This window comes from Sus scrofa, chromosome 13 (genome assembly GCF_054392235.1).
Source record: "Sus scrofa isolate SSC_HxYL_T2T_F1_AM1 chromosome 13, Sscrofa_HxYL_maternal_Yorkshire_Landrace_v2.0, whole genome shotgun sequence".
Classification (NCBI taxonomy): domain Eukaryota; kingdom Metazoa; phylum Chordata; class Mammalia; order Artiodactyla; family Suidae; genus Sus; species Sus scrofa.
The window spans coordinates 34,330,600-34,349,321 of NC_139395.1; the positions used below are offsets into that span (position 1 = coordinate 34,330,600).

Sequence of the window (18,722 nt, forward strand, 5' to 3'; positions counted from 1 at the left end):
AGATGGTGACATTGTAAACTTCATACTATATCTCATCAGACTGATGCACAAGGTGGCTTTTAAAAAATGTAAATTGTATCATGTCACTGGTGCTTAAATGCCATTCATAACTTCCTTTTCATTTATTCTACAATACAAATTCTTTAACTTGGCCTACAAGGTTCTGAAAGATTTGATGCCTATATACTCTTCCAACTTCATTTCATCCCATTCTCTACTTGCTTTTTATGTTTCTTCCACACTGTTTGCTAATACTCCCTAAACATGGGAAGTGCTTGTCTCCTAGGGCCTTGGCCTCTTGCTCTGGGAGGCTCTCCCCTGCCAATACTCTCCTGGACACTTCTCCTTTCTCCTAATGTCAAGCATCTTCTCAAACTGTAGATTTTCTACAGGTCACCGTCTCTCATTATCTAATTATTATTATTGTTTAAACTAGGTTCTTTCGAGAACCTCATAACCCATATTCCAAGTATTCTGCTTTTTGTACCATGATACTTTTTTGGTCCACCTTAATATCTGTGTCCTTACCTGACAATAAGCTGCACAATGGCAAGGACCTTGCCTACTCGGTTCACTGTGCACGCAGTATTTGTATAGAGGAGCCCGGTGAACAAATTACCATAGGTCACAATATACCCTGAGGCTGCCAGGTCTTTGATAGGTGGTCGAAAACTCGCGCAGGTGGCAGTAACAGGAATACATCCCTGGGAAGTTATTCTAGTAGAGAAACATTTATCTTCACTTGAGAGTGCTTTGCCCACCCGCCGAGGCAATACGCAGAAAGCAAAGAATTCCTCAAGAGGACGGAGCCACGACCTTACGGCTGAGCCTGGGTGCAACCGGGCCCAGGTGAGCTACGCCGTCGCGGGAACTCCCTCACGTGACCGCGGGCGTCGCGCCGAGTGCGCCTGCGCGGAAGCTCCCGGAAGTGGCTGGACCCAAAGCGCAGGCCGGGCGCACGTCCGTCAGCCAGTCCAGTCCGCCGGTGGGCCGGTCCGTGGTCCCGGTACTCCGCGCGCCTCGGCTCTTGTCGCCGTCCCGCGGTCTCTTCGGCCCTAAGGGCGGCCGAGGCGCTCGCCATGGCGACGTTCATTTCAGTACAGCAGAAAAAGACCTCGGAGGTGGACCTGGCCAAGCCGCTGGTGAAGTTCATCCAGCAGACGTACCCGAGCGGCGGGGAGGAGCAGGCCCAGTACTGCCGCGCGGCGGAGGAGCTCAGCAAACTGCGCCGCGCCGCGCTCGGCCGCCCGCTGGATAAACACGAGGGCGCGCTCGAGACGCTCCTGAGGTGGGCCTGGGGTCGGAACGGGGGAGGCCGTCGGCGGCCTGCCACTCTCCTTGCTTCCTCTGCCCTCCCTGCCTCCCTCCTTTACACCCACTGCCCCGGGCCCGGCCCCAGCTTGCCTGGCCGCGTAGGTGTGGTCTGCATTCCTTCCTGTTTAGCAGGCCCCGGTGACCCTACCCGCTTCCCCTGGCTTCCCACCCCGGCCCTTGGTCTGCTGGGACTCGGTCGGTCTGGGAGGAACGCTCTGCCACGTACTGATCTATCTTGCCACATTTACCCAGAACTAGTTTTCTTCACTTTTTCGGGGGTTCTAAATGAGACTCCTCCCTTCACTGCAAAACTTTCCTGGTCAGGTTTGGATTTCATAATGCTAATTGCTTGAGGGAAGTGGCAGAATTGGGACATTGGAACACATGTTTATTACCTGTCCACTTGAAATGAGCCGTCTTCCTAAGTCCCTCATAACCAAATAATTATGTAGGTTAGGAGCTGCCATTATTTGAAATTAAACTTGAGTGTCAGAATGTTCAAGGTAGGTTGCTTGAAGTCAGTTTCTTCATAAACAAGTAGGCACTTAATGGAGTAAATTTATCTTAGCAAATGTTTATTGAACTCATGCTGTATTTAATGGGAGTTCCTTTTGTAGTACTTTGCAGTTAGGATGGCAGAACATTTCTATAGCGCTTTATAGTTAAACATTTCTTTGCTCTACCTTGTTAATGATCTCATTTCCTATGTGTAACACTTTCTCCTTGTTTCAAGAGAAAAACACAGCTCTGTTAGAATGCAAGTAAGGAGAAGCTCAGGTTAAACTAGCTTGTTTGTTCTAGAAAAGCCAAGGAATATTGCTCCCTTAGCTTTAGGCATTCCTGAAGATCGTCTTGCCTCCATGATTCCCTCTTAGGAGGGCTTTGTTCCTTTATTAGGAGAGATGGCCACCTGCTGTACTGTAATTACAGTGGTCCTTAGCACTCTGGATCTTACAAAAGAGAGTTCTTTTTCTCCGTCCTACTGAACGTCCAAGAGAGGCCTCTGATTGGCTTGGCTTCTGCCCGTGTGTGATGGTGGGAAATAGCCTAATTTAATTGCCCTTGGCTGAGTCACTCTGCTGGTTTAACTTTTCCATGCACCGTGGATTAAAGTAATATTGGCATGGCCTGGGAAAGAGTTGGTTCTCTAGAAGGAGGACAAGGAATAGATTGCTTAGAGAGATTATGACCCCTTGGTGTCAGTTTTAAAGATAAGACTGTTGGGTTGCAAAGATCAGTAGTTTGATACTTAGTATAAACTTATAGGCTTTTTTTTTTTTTTTAAGTTCACCCGTGAGTACTTAGTCATTCTTTAGAATTAACAGACTTAAAAAAAATCTCCAGTACAGCAGAAATTACCACAACATTGTAAATCAACTATACGTCAATAAAACTTAAATCTTCAAAACAATACTTGCGTAGACATGAGTAGCATTTAGTGAGGATTTTTCACTAGTAGTATTAAAAAGCATGGGTTGTGGAACAATGAACACATGAATAAAATAGATCAAGATTGGTCCCAGCCCTTAAGGAGCTTGGAGTCTTCAGAGACATTTCGTACATGGGTAACAGAAGAGAGAATAGTGGATAGTGGCTCTGTGAACTTTAAAACTTCATTTATTCATTCCTTTAGTCTTTTCTCAAGCATAAATGTGAGAACTGTTCCCATAGGGCTCTTGCAAAGAAAATCTCTTTAAAACCTCGTTTCACCAGTCACCTCTGTGTTATCCTTATATTAGCATATTCATTCAACAACCACACTTTCTTCTTCCTGTTCTAGTGGACTTAAGGTAAGCTGATAGATGTACTACAGTCTAATGGAGGTGTGTACAAAAGTACCTTTGGTATACATGCTGTAAATAGTTGTGGGGTGTTCACTGATTCAAGCAGAATATTGTAATAATTATATTTGGATAATTGTGTAAACTGAACATGAATTTACATATTTTTAACTTAATGAACTTTTAAATAAAAATTTTGGAAAAGAAGCTTTAAGCTTACTCCTAAAGAATAGAAGCTAGTTTGATAAGTACTGATGCACTGCTCTACATACAGGTCCACTGTTGGACTTCTTTTTTTTTTTTTTTAAATTTTGGCTACACCTGAGGCATGGCCAGGGAACCTGTGCCACAGCAGCGACCAAAGCCGCCCTAGAAAATGCCAGATTCTTAACCTACTGAGCGACAAGGGGAGTCCAACTTGCCTTTTTATTGTTAACTTGCAGATGATATATTAAAATGTACACTTATGTGTTATAATATTAAGGGTGAATGGCATTTTTATAAGGTGACTTTGCAAATTGATTAGGAGAGCCTTGGTAAATGGTGAATTTTACACTAGGGTGATAAGATAGGAACCCTGCCTTTTTTTTTTTTTTTTGGTAGGAGGGAGCTCCAGATATCAGCTTCCATCTGTTTTGTAGTGATTAGTGTCACTTCAGTGACTTCCAGTCTCCCTCCATGAAAAAGCCTGGTCGACAGCTTTCTTAAATTTGATTGGGGGTTGGGTGGGGGCGTGGAGGTTTAGGATCTCAACAATCATATGTACAGGTTTTTTTTTTAATAATGTATGTTTTAGTTTTCTATCATCTGTTGTACTGCATTAGGATTGGATTCAGCTGTATGTGGTAGATCTCAAATGATCAGTGAGGTAAATATGATTTTACTCCTGTGTAAAAAGTTAGTAGGTGGGTAGTTCTGATGGTCCAGCCATGGTAGAGTGGTTCTGTGAAGTTCATCAGGCTTAGACTTCTTCCAGTGGTGTGCTCTGTAAAACCTGGAATCCTTGTTCTCCAGGTCCAGATAGCAGTCATACCCAAATTTTAGACAGGAGAGTGGAGGCAGGGAGAAAGGAGATAGAGAGCTCAGCCTCCAGGATGTTTCCTGGAAACTGCCTCATAACATCCTGCTCTTGTGTTTAGCTCCCCCCTACCTCCCCCTTTGGCTGTGCCTGTGGCATGCAGAAATTCCTGAGTCAGAAACTGAACCTGCTCCACAGTAGTGACAATGCTGGATTCTTAACCTGTTGAGCCAGCTGGCAACTCCTTAGCTTTTTTTTTTTTTCCTCATCCATTTGCAGAGCCAGTAGCTTCATCTACTACTACTTGCTTCCTTGTTCTCTTTAGAGCAGAGGTCAGCAAAATAAGGCTTGCCCAGCTGCCTGTTTCTTTATGGTCCACAGGCTTTCTTCTAGCAGATTGGCACCGTGAGCCTTGAACACCTAGCTAGGATGTCCCCTTTATTCCCAGTATCTGCCTCCCTGGCCAGTGGCCATGCCTCACTGCCACCCAGGGCTTCCTCTGGTGCCACCTCTGCATTGGGCATTCTACTTGGCAGTGCCTTGGCAGTGAATGGTGGAATCTCAGATTGGTGATTCATGACTCAGCAGATTGCCTTGTGTCCTGTCAGCTGTGCCAAACACCTACATGAGGTGGCCGGACTCTCTGGGAGGAGAGAAGGGTGTGCCGGAATTTGAGTGTCACTGGGGCAAAGAATGAAACTGACTGTTGGCCACTACCCACATCTCTCCTCTGGTGCACAGTAACTCTTAGTGTATCTTTGTTGAATGAGTGAATGAATAAGGACAAGAAAAATGGGAAATTTTGATGAGAAAGTTTCCAAGTACAGAGAAAAAATGGATGAAGGTGCTGAGCCGAGAGAGAGCATAGAATTTTAGTGACTAGAATGTATAGTGAATATTCTGAGATAAGGATGGGGAGTTGAATGATGGTCAGGTAAGCCACATTTTGTGGATGTAGTTTTCAGTATAATGAGAATCTGTTAAAGACTTTGAGCACTTTGTACTTCAGAGTTCTTTCCTAAATAAAGAACACTCTCCTACATAGCCACAGTACAACTTTCAAAATCAGGCAGTTAACATGGATTGAATATTACCATTTAATCCCATAGAACTCATTCACATTTTGTGGATTCTCTCGATAATGTTGTTTACAGGTCCAGGATCTAATCCCAGATCCTGCGTTACATTTAATTGCCTTTTTAGTCTCCTTCAATCTGGAACAGTTCCTTGGTTTTTCTTTGTCTTTCGTGACCTTGGCATTTTTGAAGAGTATAAGCTAGTTACTTTGTAGACTGTCCTTCAGTAAGGGTTTGCCTCATATTTTCTTGTGTTTTGTGCCTTTTGGGGCTCTAGTGCCATCCATGTGATACTGTGTTCTTTTTAGGGCATATTAGGAAAAAGGTTGGTTTCCTATTGCTGGTAATGTTTAACTTTTATCACTTTGATAAGATGGTGTCTGTCAGGTTTTTTGACCTTATAATTAATAAGTAAGTTGTACTAATATTTTTTTGGAAGATACTTTGAGACTTTGTAATATCCTATTTCCATCAAACTGTCATGTTTTAGCTTCTATTAATGATTTTACCTGAATCAGGTATTATATTATGAAAGGTGCCAAATGGTGACTTTTCTGACTTCATCATTTCTTCTAGATTTATTAGTTGGCATTGTATAGTAGGGAAGAGCTTTCCCTATTCATTTACTTTAGGATGGTTTTCTTATTTTCCTCAGTGGGTTATGATTTATTATTTATTTAAATTGTTCTGGACTTGGCTGGTGGAAGCTGCTTAAAGCTAGTTCCTGTGTTCTTTTGACATGTCCTTATCATTTTTTTGTGTTCTTCCTGAACTTTTTGGCATGGCTAGATGTTTTAGGCTTGACTCCTGAATTTTCTGTCTTAGCTGTGGGAGCCAGCCATTTCTTTAAGGAGCATTGGCTCCCTTTAATGCAAAGCATTGTTTATCTGCACTCTAGGTATGCTTATTGCTACTGAGGTATTATTGCTTCTAGGGCCTCTTAGCATATACATTTAGGAAGTATGCACATCTACACATATTTACTGTTTTTTGTATCTCTATTACAGTGTTATAAAAAATGAGTTCACACTGATAATTCCAATCCAAAATTGTTCTTTTCCTAGCCTTCTACCTTTCCATACTTGTAACTTCTTTCTCTGATAGTTAGAAACCTATAGTTAGAAACCTAATTCCCATTATTTCCAGTGTATTTACTTAATTGCTCAGTTCTTCTTCTTTGTAACCAAACTTGTGGCCAAAAACTTGATTGTGGGACATGTTGCTCCCACCCCTCTGGAAAACTGGACCTCAGAAATAACAATAAAAATAATAACCCGGAGTTCCCATCGTGGTGCAGTGGTTAACGAATCCGACTAGGAACCATGAGGTTGCGGTTCGCTCCTTGCCCTTGCTCAGTGGGTTAACGATCCGGCGTTGCCATGAGCTGTGGTGTAGGTTGCAGACGCGGCTCGGATCCCGTGTTGCTGTGGCTCTGGCGTAGGCCAGTGGCTACAGCTCCGATTCGACCCCTAGCCTGGGAACCTCCAAATGCCAAGGAGCGGCCCAAAGAAATAGCAAAAAGACAAAAAAAGACAAAAAAAAAAGAACCCTGAAGATGGGAGGGCAGGGGGAGGAAGGTGATAAGGGAAGGAGGAAATATTAAAGGCCATTTAGAAAGCTTGGCTGGCTCCCCCCCCCCCCCCCCCCCCCGCCCCACCCCACCCCAAACTTCCAAGCTAGCTCAAAGGTCAGCCTGATAAGGGAAGACTGCTTCCTGTTCGATGATCTTTCTAGCTGCTACTTGGAGAACAGTTTAAAGAGAATTAGAAAGGATACGGAGTGATTGGCTAGAAAGCTTTTGCACTGGTCTACTTTCAAGGGAGAGTGGAAGCTTTGATGAACTGTATAGCAGTGATGCAGGTGGACAGGAGTGGCCTACCCAAATCATGTTTGAAATTGGTAAACTTGTTTGTAATCAGTAGTTTACTAGAGGTGTTAATCTGCCCAATGGATACAAACAGTTATCTTAAGAAATACTGCTTTAAGAAGTAACACTGGAGTTCACGTTGTGGCTCAGTGGTTATTGAATCCAACTAGGAAGCATGAGGTTGCGGGTTCAATCCCTGGCCTTGCTCGCTGGGTTAAGGATCCAGTGTTGCCGTGAGCTGTGGTGTAGGTCGCAGACGCCGTTCTGATCCCGAGTTGCTGTGGGGTTCTGGCATAGACCCCTAGCCTGGGAACCTCCATATGCTGTGGGAGTGGCCCTCAAAAAGCAAAAAGACAAAAAAAAAAAAAAAAAAAAAGAAGTAACACTGGTAACCTTGGGACACATTAGGTTGCTTTTAGCCAATAATAGCTAAGTGTTTTTCTTTGGCGGTAAATTTTTTCGTTGATGGGTTTTTCTCATTGCATGCATTTTAGCTACAGATTTACACATTAAAAGACAATGTTAATTAACTTAAAAATGGCTGATTGAAATTTGATTTGCTGGCCACTGAAAGTAAGCATGCATAATTTTAGTATCCTCTTAAACTAGTTGTATTTACATAAATGTGTGTGATGTATATATATCACTGGCAATTTAAAGTTTTGATCTGTTTTTATATTTAATTATTTTATATATATATATATATATATATATATATATATATATATATTTTAGGGCCACACCTGTGGAATATGGAAGTTTCCCAGGTTAGGGATCAAATTGGAGCTGCAGCTGCAGCTGCCACCTTATGCCACAGCATAGATCCCAGCCTTGTCTGCGACCTACACCACAGCTCACAGCAATGCCAGGTCTTTAACCACTGAGCAAGGCCAGGATCGAACCTGAGTCCTCATGGCTACTAGTTGGGTTCATTACTTCTGAGCCCCAATGGGAACTCCAATTAATTATTTTTTGTAGTTCTTTTTTCTTCCTGTATTGAGATAAAATTGACATGTAGCACTGGGTAAATGTAAGATGTACTGCATAGTGATTTGACTTATATACATCATGACACCACAGTAATTCCCATGAACATCAATCATCTCATATAGATACAAAATTAAAGAAATAGAAAAAACATTTTTCTCCTTGTGATAAGAACTCTGGATTTCCTCTCTGAATTTTTACATATAACATAGAACAGTGTTAATTATTTTCATCATTGTACTTGACCTCCCTAGTACATATTTAACTTATAACTAGAAGTTTGTACCCTTTGTCTTCATCCAGTTCCCCCTCCCCTCAGCCTTCACCTCTGGTAACCACAAATCTGTTTTGTTTCTGTGTTTGGTTGTTTGCTTTTGAAGTATAATTTACCTTTTAGTTTCTATTAAACAAATGTAGTGATTCGTTATTTCTATACATTTCAAGATAATCACCACAATAAGTCTAGATGCCATCTGTCACCATATAAAGATATTACATAATTATTGACTGTATTCCCCACATTCTACATTACATATCCGTGACTCATTTATTTTGCAATTGGATATTTGTTCTTAATCTCCTATATAGTAGGGAAAAGACAGCCTCTTTAACAAATGGTGTTGGGAGAACTGGACTACTTTCTCATACAATGTACAAACGTAAATTCAGAATGGATTAAAGATTTAAATGTACAGCTTGAAACCATAAAGTTTTAGAAAAAAACATAGGCAGTATGCTGCTTGACATGTGTCTCAGTGGCATTTTTTTGTATGTTTTTCAGTCTGGGAAACAAAAATAAATTTGCTCCTTTTTTTTTTTTTAATTTAGATATTATGATCAGATCTGTTCCATTGAACCCAAATTCCCATTTTCTGAAAACCAGGTAAGTTATTACTTTTAATTTGTTTCAAAGTTATGTTATGGTAAATCACCCATTTCCTCCTACCCATGATGTTTTATTAAAATAAATGGTGCCTTTTCACTATCACTAGATTTTTATGAGACTTTTAAAATACAAATCGGAAACTTTTAAGTCCATCTGGCATGAATCTATGTCCTTTTGAAGAGTCTCTTGGAAGTTCTGTTCATGTCATTCTTCAGTCACTTCTGGGTTCATGTAGCATATTGGATTGTATTTTTTTTTTCCTATTTTTTTTTTTAAATCAGTAGGATCTATTGACTAATCTGTGGTGTGCGTTCCTTTGGTTTTTACAAAATAAAGAAGGAAACTGTATAATCCAGGAAGTATTTACTCTCAGTTTTTGTGCTTTAAAAATTATTTGCTAGGAATTCCCATCGTGGCGCAGTGGTTAACAAATCCGACTAGGAACCGTGAGGTTGTGGGTTCGATCCCTGGCCTTGCTCAGTGGGTTAAGGATCCAGCGTTGCCGTGAGCTGTGGTGTAGGTCGCAGACTCGGCTTGGATCCCACGTTGCTGTGGCTCTGGTGCAGGCTGGTGGCAGCAGCTCCAATTAGACCTCTAGCCTGGGAACCTCCATATGCTGAGGGAGTGGCCCTAGAAAAGGCAAAAAAAAAAAAAAAAAAAAAGACAAAAATTATTTCTAGATACTGAAAATGTTGATTTTTTTTTTACAATTTTATTTGGGAGACTTGTTAAAAGTTTTAATTTGTGTAACATTTCTAAATTTTAAAATAGTTTATACGAAACACTTTAAACATTCTTGTACTAAAGTTTTTACAGGTCAAATAATGTGGTTGATTTCTAAAATGTTTCAGTAAAAACATATATGTGTATTGTTAGTGGGGTGGGGAAGTGAGGGTAGATGAACCAAGAAGGGCAAAAGGCTAAAACTGGTGATGGGTATATGAGAATTCCTTGTGTTACTCTCTCTAGTTGTGTGGTACTGAAGATTTCTCTATCCAGAGTTAAGAATTTTTGTATTAGATTGCAATACATAATTTAAAAGAGCCTAAGTTCTTTTTAACCTTCATATGTGAAATATTTGAGAGTAGAGTGAGAGGCAGTTTTTAATTGAGTAAACTTTTTATTCGTGTATAATATACATACAGAAAAGTGAACATATCATGTGTATAGCTTGAACCTTCTCAAAGTGAATGTACAGCTACCACCCAAATCAAGAAATAAAATATCTCATCCTTTCCCCCAGAGGTAACCATTCTCCTACTTTTGTCATCATGGCATAGTTTTTAAATTTATCTTCTAAGACACCTGTAGAACTTATTTAGTTGCCTTTGCTTCTCTTGGCTTATTTGACAGTCATTTATTAAGTGCCTTGTTCTGTTCGGGTCATCAGGTATTTGTAAAGATGAGTAAGATTGTGTTTTCTGAAGAAGATAATGTGTGTACAGTTACTAAGGTGGAATGACCATTTGAAATATCCTAATGCCAGTATTTAACTTTAAAAGAAGAAAAGTTTATGGTCTACAAAAAGGAAAAGGAGTTGGCTGTTCAGAAAAGATGGCATTTTAGACAAGTTAAAGTTTTTGTCCTTTTGTTCACGGTGGATTTTTCTTCAAAAGAGACTTTTATCTATAATGCGATCCAGGAAGGTAACATAATTTTCTGCTTTTTCTCTTTTTTATCAAGATCTGCTTGACATTTACCTGGAAGGATGCTTTTGATAAAGGTTCACTTTTTGGAGGATCTGTAAAATTAGGTATGTAATTTTTAAATAAAAATGATAGGGAATTGGTCTCAATACTTTGTATTGTTTTAGGTTTTTAAAATTGCTCTCTGAACAACTCTCATAAATAATAAAAATTTTTACATTTCATTTTCTTTTTTTTTTTTTTTTTGGCTTTTTAGGGCTGCACCTGCGGCATATGGAGGTTCCCATGCTAGGGTCAAATTGGTGCTACAACTGCAGGCCTACACCACAGCCACAGCAACGCCAGATCCGAGCCGCTTCTGCGCCCTGTACCACAGCTCATGGCAACGCTGGATCCTTAACCCACTGAGCAAGGCTAGGGATCAAACCTGCAACCTCATGGTTCCTAGTCGGATTCATTTCCACTGTGCTATGAAGGGAACTCCTCATTTTCTTTTTAACTTCAACTTTTAATGCAATTTCCAATTATTTGTAGAGAGCCTACGCCTTGCCAGGCACTGTCCTAGTTTTAAAAATGAGTAAGATAGTTGTGCTCAGTCTCATTGGGAAGACATTTGATGATTCTAAGATATAGTAGGGAGTAAATTAGTCTGCGGACAAAATTATGGGAGCATAGATGAAGAAGTAGTTAATTCTGCCTGTTGAACGTAAGTGATGTTTAAGTGAAGCCTTGAAGGATGAATTTGGCTTTTCAAGGTAGAAAATAATATTACAGGTGGAATACTATAACCAGAAGTCTGGAGAGTCAATGCTTTTTGATCTACTAGCTTGGCAAGTTAACCTTTCTGTGTGTTCATTTTCTTATCTGTCTTATCTTAGTAGAAGTATGGTATATTTTATTGGGTTCTTGTGTGCATTAAATTGAGTATACATGTAAATTCCTTAGAACGATGCTCAATAAATATTAGCTGCAAGAAATATTATTTTACATGTAACTATGTAATGTATTATAAATAATATATATGCATTATAGAATATGTATCATGTAATATTATATAACAATATCATATAGTATAAATTTATGTAATACATACTAATATAATTACTGTTAGGCTTAAAACCATAGATGAATTAGAGATTATGGTGAGTCGATTGTTAAGAGTTGCAAACATACTATGAATTTGTGCTCTTCCCTCTCATTTGTTAATAGCTACTATTTGTCGAGTACTTATTCCACTTGGACACTGTGGAAACGGCTTTACACACATTATCTTGCCATATTCCCTGACAGCTCAGTGAGGAAAAGTGCTATTATTACCAGTTGCACAAACTGGCTTCTAAAATCATATGGCAGAGATTTAGTGAAGCTGGGTATGACTCAGGAAGCCTAACTCCTGAGACTAGAAAGAAACAAACCAGTTGACTGAGAGGTGATGGAATTAGAGTGGGTAGTGTAGTGGGTCGGGATGGGTTTGAGAGAGGGTTAAGAGATGAAACTGATGGATCTGTGGGCTTTGTGTTGGAAGTAAGAGTAGGAGTTGAAGGTTAACTCAGATTTATAATTTGGTTTGACCTGTGGATAATTATTCCTTTCAGTAGGTTGAGTTTGACTTTTCTGTATTGTATCAGGGTAGAAACTTTGGCATTTGGAAATAATGTATTTAAAGCTCAAAAGAGGTAAAGACATAGATTTGGGAATACTTTTCATTAAATGATAATAAATTTATCTCTTCTGGTAGACTGTAGATTGGGAAAAGTATGAATGTAATGCTCAGGGGAAATAGAGGAAGAGGTTCCTGGGAATGAGGTTGAGAAGAGGAAACTAGCAGGTTGAGGATCTGGTATTGTCTCTGCTGTGGCATGGGTTCAATCCCTGGTGAGTGTGGCAAAAAAAAAGAAAAAAGACTTTCAGATCTTGGAGGAGCCAGGGTAAAATAGAGACATGAAATTGAATGCCAGAAGAGTTTTAGAGGCCAGTGGTAGTTTTAGAGGCCAGTGGTTCCCAGACCTGACTGTACATTACAGGTATCTTGGGAAATAGATTGTATCTTTAAAGATAAAGATACTGAATGCCAGATGTGATGGGAGGAAATTTCAGGGTGAGCCAATGGAATTCATTTCTTTGAAAATACTTTCAGGTGTCTCTGATGTTGAAACATCATTGACAGAGTCATTGTGGCAGAGGTCAAAACATAGAAGGTTGTAGAATTCACTGATCTGGCAGAGAAAGAAGTTTCATTAGGGACCTGCTGAAGAAGCCAGATTGTCTCAGGTTGAGGGGTGGACTAGAAGTGAGGAAATGCAAACAGCATGTGTGGGCTGCTCACTCCAGAAAATATTCAGTGAAGATTTGGGACAAAGGGAAGATTATGCTGAGAAGGAGGCAGGGTCAAGGAAAGGACTTCTAGTGCTGTTGTGACAAGCAAATTGTTAAGAAAAAGGAGCAGATAGCCGGAGAACTAGGAGGTACTTAAGTGAGTTAGGTTAAGTTAATAAACCAAGGCCCTAGAAGAACTGGGACACACAAAAAATTGAGAGCATTGCCACAAGCCATAGGTCACAGATGTGGCTTGGATCTGTTGTTGCTGTGGTATTGTAGGCCAGCAGCTGCAGCTCCCATTTGACCCCTAGCTTGGGAACTTCCATATGCTGCGGGTGCAGCCCTAAAAAGAGCATAAATAAAGCAGGAGATAGGTCACCATGGCATTTCTGGTAGTAAATAAATATTGGGGATTAAATGTCCATCAGTAATGTTTTGGTTACATAAAGCATGGGCTCCCCATTCATTAGAATATTGTATAGTTTAGAATATTAAGAATGATAATGCAGATATGTATTTGTTGACAAAGCAGATATGTAAAGCTTTGTCCACTTACTATTCAATAAGAGGCCTATTACAGGTCAGAGCTACTGCATTGTATAACTCGGGGCCCCAGAGTTGGTTTCCTTGGGACACCATTTGTGTAGAACCCACGGTGATGGCTGCTTCCTGGAGGTGTGCATTCCAGGCACCTTGTATATTGTGTACTGTTTGTGAAAAATTGGGTATGTGAACATGTATGTATGTAGTTGTCAAGATATTCACCAAGAATGAGGGGGTAACTCTGGGAGGTTGCATATTGGATGATTTTTAATTTATTTTCTTTTGTGTGTGTGTTTTTTAGCACTTGTTTGCATTTTATAACAACTTTTTTTAATAATGAAGCTATTTTCATTTTGAAAAGCTTAATGAAAAAGAGCTCAGGTGTAAAAAGCAATGGAGTTGAATATTGGGAAAGAAGGGCTCTTTGAAGAAAGGAGTATCGAACACTTATTAAAAAAACAACCCTGATTTAAGTTTAGATGTGATGATAGAAGTCATGAAAAAGTTAATTACAAGAAAAAGTTTTCACAAAATCTCTTATGCATGAGAGATTGTCAAAATAAAATGACAGGTAGTTCCCAAGTGGCTCAGCAGGTTAAGGATCTGGCATTGTCACTGCTGTGGCACCAGTTTGATCCCTGGCCTGGAAACTTCTGCATGCTGTGGGTGTGGCCAAAACAAAAACAAAAACAAAAAACAGGCTACCGTCAGGGGTGATAATATTTATGAGAAATGTAAGTTTGAAATAACAGTTTGGAATATTTATCTTCTATGTAAAAAGTTTACTTTTATCTGTTGCTTGGAGTATATTTCATTATTCTTGAAGTCTACTGACTTTCTGTCATATGGTGGATGAGTTACTTAGTATTTAGACTGTGACTTTCTTTTTGTTTTTTTGTTTTGTTTTGTTTTGTTTTTGTTTTTTTTTTTGCTATTTCTTTGGGCTGCTTCTGTGGCATATGGAGGTTCCCAGGCTAGGGGTCGAATCGGAGCTGTAGCCGCCGGCCTACGCCACAGCTCACAGCAACTCGAGATCCGAGCCACGTCTGCAACCTACACCCCAGCTCATGGCAACGCCGGATCGTTAACCCACTGAGCAAGGGCAGGGAGCGAACCCGCAACCTCATGGTTCCTAGTCGGATTCGTTAACCACTGCGCCACGACGGGAACTTCTCTTTTTGTTTTTTGCTTTTTAGGGCTGTACCTGCGGTATATGGAGGTTCCCAGGCTAGGGGTTGTATTGGAGCTACAGCTGCTGGCCTATGCAACAGCCACAGCAACTTGGGATCCAAGCCGTGTCTGCGACCTATACCACAGCTCACGGCAATGCCGTATCCTTAACCCATTGAGCGAGGCCAGGGATCAAACCTGCAACCTCATGGTTCCTAGTGGGATTTGTTTCTATTGTGCCACAATGGGAACTCCTAAACTGTGACTTTCTTTATGGCTGTGTGGGTGTTTGGAAGTTTTAATTGCTCCACCACATTAATTCTGTGCTTTTGTCATATTCTCAAGATTTTCCAAACTCTCAGTCTTACTTTTTATGTCTCTGGACTCCCCTTTTCCTGAGAGAGTATTCTGTTTCCTTTGGTCTTTTCTGTTTCTGTTTGCTTGCTTGAATCTGGACTGTTTGCTATTCACAGCTACTGCATTTCTATTATCCCTTAGGTTAGAGCCATTTTATGGATAATATGTCTTTCTCTTTTGCTGGAATATATTCTTAAGTAACTTTCTCAGAAGAGGTTAGATTTCTGAATCTTTGTGAAAATGTCTATATTTTGCCCTCATGAAATTGGTTTGAAATTCTGGCACCTGGTGCTTCAGTCAAAAACCTTGGAGTTATTCTTGATATTTTTCACTTCATTCCCCACATTCAGTGAGCTCAGCAGCAAATTTTATCAGATTTTCTTTTGAAAGAGATTCAAAATCCAGTCGTTTCTCGGCACCTCCACTACTGCCCTCCTTGTCAGAACCATCCTCCCAGTCTTTGCTGCAGCACTGACTGACCGAATCTCCAGCTCCTACCAGTTCTGCTTATCCACAGTCTTGTCCTGTTTACTTCCTGTGTCACTCAGAGTAAAGGCTAATGCTTAACAGCATAAGTTGGTTCTCTTTTACCTCCCTAACATCATTGCCTTCCATTTTGTCCCTTGTTCTCCCTTTTTCAGCCATAGTGGCCTTAACATATCTTTTTTGAATTAATTAGAATTATATTTTTTTACAACTTGAAGGCATTGTTTCCTTACCTTTTACTGTCCATTGTTGCTGATGAAAAGTCTGAGTATTCTTTGGTAGGTGAGTTGTTCCTTTGTTCTTGGGAAGATTTTTATAAATTTCTCTTATTCTTTCATAGTTAGAAATCCCAAAATACCTAATTGGCTTTCATCTTGTTCTTTGGGTATGTTATTTTATTGTTGGCCCTTTCAGTTTGAAGATTCATCATATATCTCCCTACAGCCCTGGGAAATTTTCTTACATTTCTTTGATTTCTTCTTCATTTTTTCCTTCTCTTCTCTTTGAATGCTGAGTTCGCCAGATGTAGGCTGTTCTGAGCTACTTGTTCGTATCTTTTTCACTTTTTTTTTTTTTCCCTTATGGCCTGCCTAGGTATTATCTTCTAACCTTTCTTTTGAAAAACTTTTAGCAATCATGTTTTTAATTTCCAGGAGCATTTTCTTATTCATGGATTGTTCTTTTTAAATAATGATCCTGTACTAGTTTTATGGATGTACCGTTTTTTTGAGTATTGTTAGGCGTGCAAATTAGAAATGTTTTCTTCTATTGTTGGAGTTGTTTTTGTTTACTTTGGGCTCACATATTCAGTTCATCTTAATCTTTATTTTGCTGCATGCTCTACTTGTATCGTGGTTGTTCTAGATTTTTTTAATATGTTTATTTAAGAGAGTAGGTTAGAGTAGCTAGTGTGTGTGTCCCCTTTACTTTATGGTGAGGAGGCTAGAATTAGGTTGGAGGTAAGCTACAAGCTTGGCATAATTACAAGGAAGACTATTAAAATGCTATGTAACAGGGAAGGTTTTATTGTATGGCACTACTGTGTGGCACAAACACACAACTGTGGTGTTCTGATTTTCCTAGATGGTTTGATGGTTTGCTCAGTGTTTTAAGAAGTCTTCTAATTATTTTGTTTGGTGCTCAAATACCTGGTATTTTATGTAAGACCTTGAATGTCTCTTTGAATTCATTCCTCCTTTTTTTTTTTTTTTTTGTGTGGTTAAAAAAAAAATCCATAATATGAAATTGACTCTCTTAACCAATTTTAAGTGTACAGTTCAGTGCTGTTAAATATATTCACATCGTTGTGAAACACATCTCCAGAACCTTTTGATCTTGTAAATCTGGAACTCTGTACCTTCTACACCACACCTGCCCTTTTGCTTCTTTCCCCATTCTTTGGTAACCACCATTCTTCTTTCTGTTTCTGTGACTTTGACTGCTTCAGATACCTCATATGAGTGGAATCTTAGTATATGTCTTTTTGTGACTGGCTTATTTCACCTAGCATATTTTTCTCAAGGTTCATCCATGTTTTAGCATGTGGCAGGATTTCTTTCCTTTTTAAGGTTGAATACTGTTCCATTCTAAGTGTATACCCTATTTTGTCTATCTGTTCATGAATCAATGGACACTTGAGTTGGTTCCATCCTTTGGCTGTTGCGAATAATTCTGCTATGAACATGGGTATAAAGACACTTCTGAAACCCTGCTTTCAGTTCTTTTTAGTTTGTATGCAGAAGTGGAATTGTTAGATTATATAGTAATTTTATTTCTAATTTTTTTGGGGACCTCTGTACGGTTTTCCACTGTGGCTGCAACATTTTACATTCCCACCAACAGCATACGATTCTAATTTCTCCACACGATTGCCAACAATTGTTATTTCCTACTTTTTTCAATAGTGGCTATCCCATTGTGTGTGAGGTGTGTGGATTCTTAGCCAGATAATCTAGTTCTCTGAGAGAAGTATTGGCCTAAAGTTGTGAGAAGCTAGCTAGGAGGTGCTTGCATTGGTTTAGGTTCGTAGTAGTGAAGAACTGGATTAAATGTCATGGGAAGATAAAATTTTGAGCAGGGTGATGGAAAAATGGAGATAATTTATTTGGATTGAATTTGAAATGACATGAGAATGACTTCATTTGAATCTGACTAATAGCAGTGTGGACGTTAAGGGAAGGAAAGATGAATTTATGGGTCTTTAGGTTTTAGGTGATGAGAATATTGTTGTGGAAATAAATGCCTGGCAGGGCAGCTAGAAATATGGGTGAGTATAATGGGTGAGAAAACAGGTCTGGAAACTTGTTTTTGTGAGAGCCAGTGGGGTAGAGGTCACAGTATTTCTCTTTGAAACACTCGTTTTCCTTAGAAAATATAATCTGATAAATTTTTCCTTCTCAATTTTTTTTACAGCTCTTGCAAGCTTAGGATATGAAAAGAGCTGTGTGTTGTTCAATTGTGCAGCCTTAGCTAGCCAGATTGCAGCAGAACAGAACCTGGATAATGATGAAGGATTGAAAATCGCTGCTAAGCATTACCAGGTATGCAGAACAGTAGTTAATACATAACCATTAACACTAAGTTGGATTATGGTGAAAATAATTCTCGTTTAGATTTAATAGATGTTTCTTTATACACTTTCTTGAAAAATAATGTACTTTTTAATGAACCGATACATATTTTTGAAGCCCTTAGGTAGACTGCTTACCTGTGGATCTAGCTCTGTTTTTCCTCACTATTGTATACCCAGCCCCTAGCACAGTGCCTGGCACATAATAAAGGCTCAATAAATGTTGGGAGAACAAATGATTAAATATTTGATGTGAAATCCTTTGTAAGTACCTTTCACATTAATGACCTCATTTAAAAAATCTGTACATTGGTTTTACATAATTTTTCTTAGAGAAACACACACTTAAAATTTCACCAGTATCAGAAAAATTAAGACCTCTTGGCAAGAAAGTTTTAACTCTGAGACTTGTGGTCAGATATCTAATGTTTCCAAGTCAGCTAAATTTAGATTTTAAACATGATTGTTTACTAATATGGCATATTATTTGGTGGCAATACATTATTTACTCAGCTTTTATTTTTTGTTTTAATTTAAAAAACAATAAGTGGTGATTTACTAGGTGATATTGTCTGTAATTATGTTTTCATGTTTTGTACTGCTTTATAATTTATAGATTATCTTTGTGCTCTCACATAAGCTTTTTGATACATATTTTATAACATCATTCTCACTTTACAGACAAGGAGTCTAAAGGGTAGAA

General features: G+C 39.3%; 1 protein-coding gene across 2 annotated transcripts in view; it reads left to right on the forward strand.

Annotated features, from left to right (window-relative positions):
* The first annotated feature begins 925 nt into the window (after positions 1-925).
* Positions 926-18,722, forward strand: part of PDCD6IP (programmed cell death 6 interacting protein) — a 64,193-nt gene continuing 46,396 nt past the window's right edge. For both annotated transcript variants that reach the window (XM_021071621.2, XM_021071622.2), the window contains exons 1-4: positions 926-1,288; positions 8,872-8,926; positions 10,613-10,682; positions 17,863-17,990. In XM_021071621.2, coding sequence (XP_020927280.2) covers positions 1,080-1,288; positions 8,872-8,926; positions 10,613-10,682; positions 17,863-17,990 — 462 coding nt within the window. In that variant the 5' untranslated portion in view covers positions 926-1,079. The remainder of the gene's footprint in view (positions 1,289-8,871; positions 8,927-10,612; positions 10,683-17,862; positions 17,991-18,722) is intronic.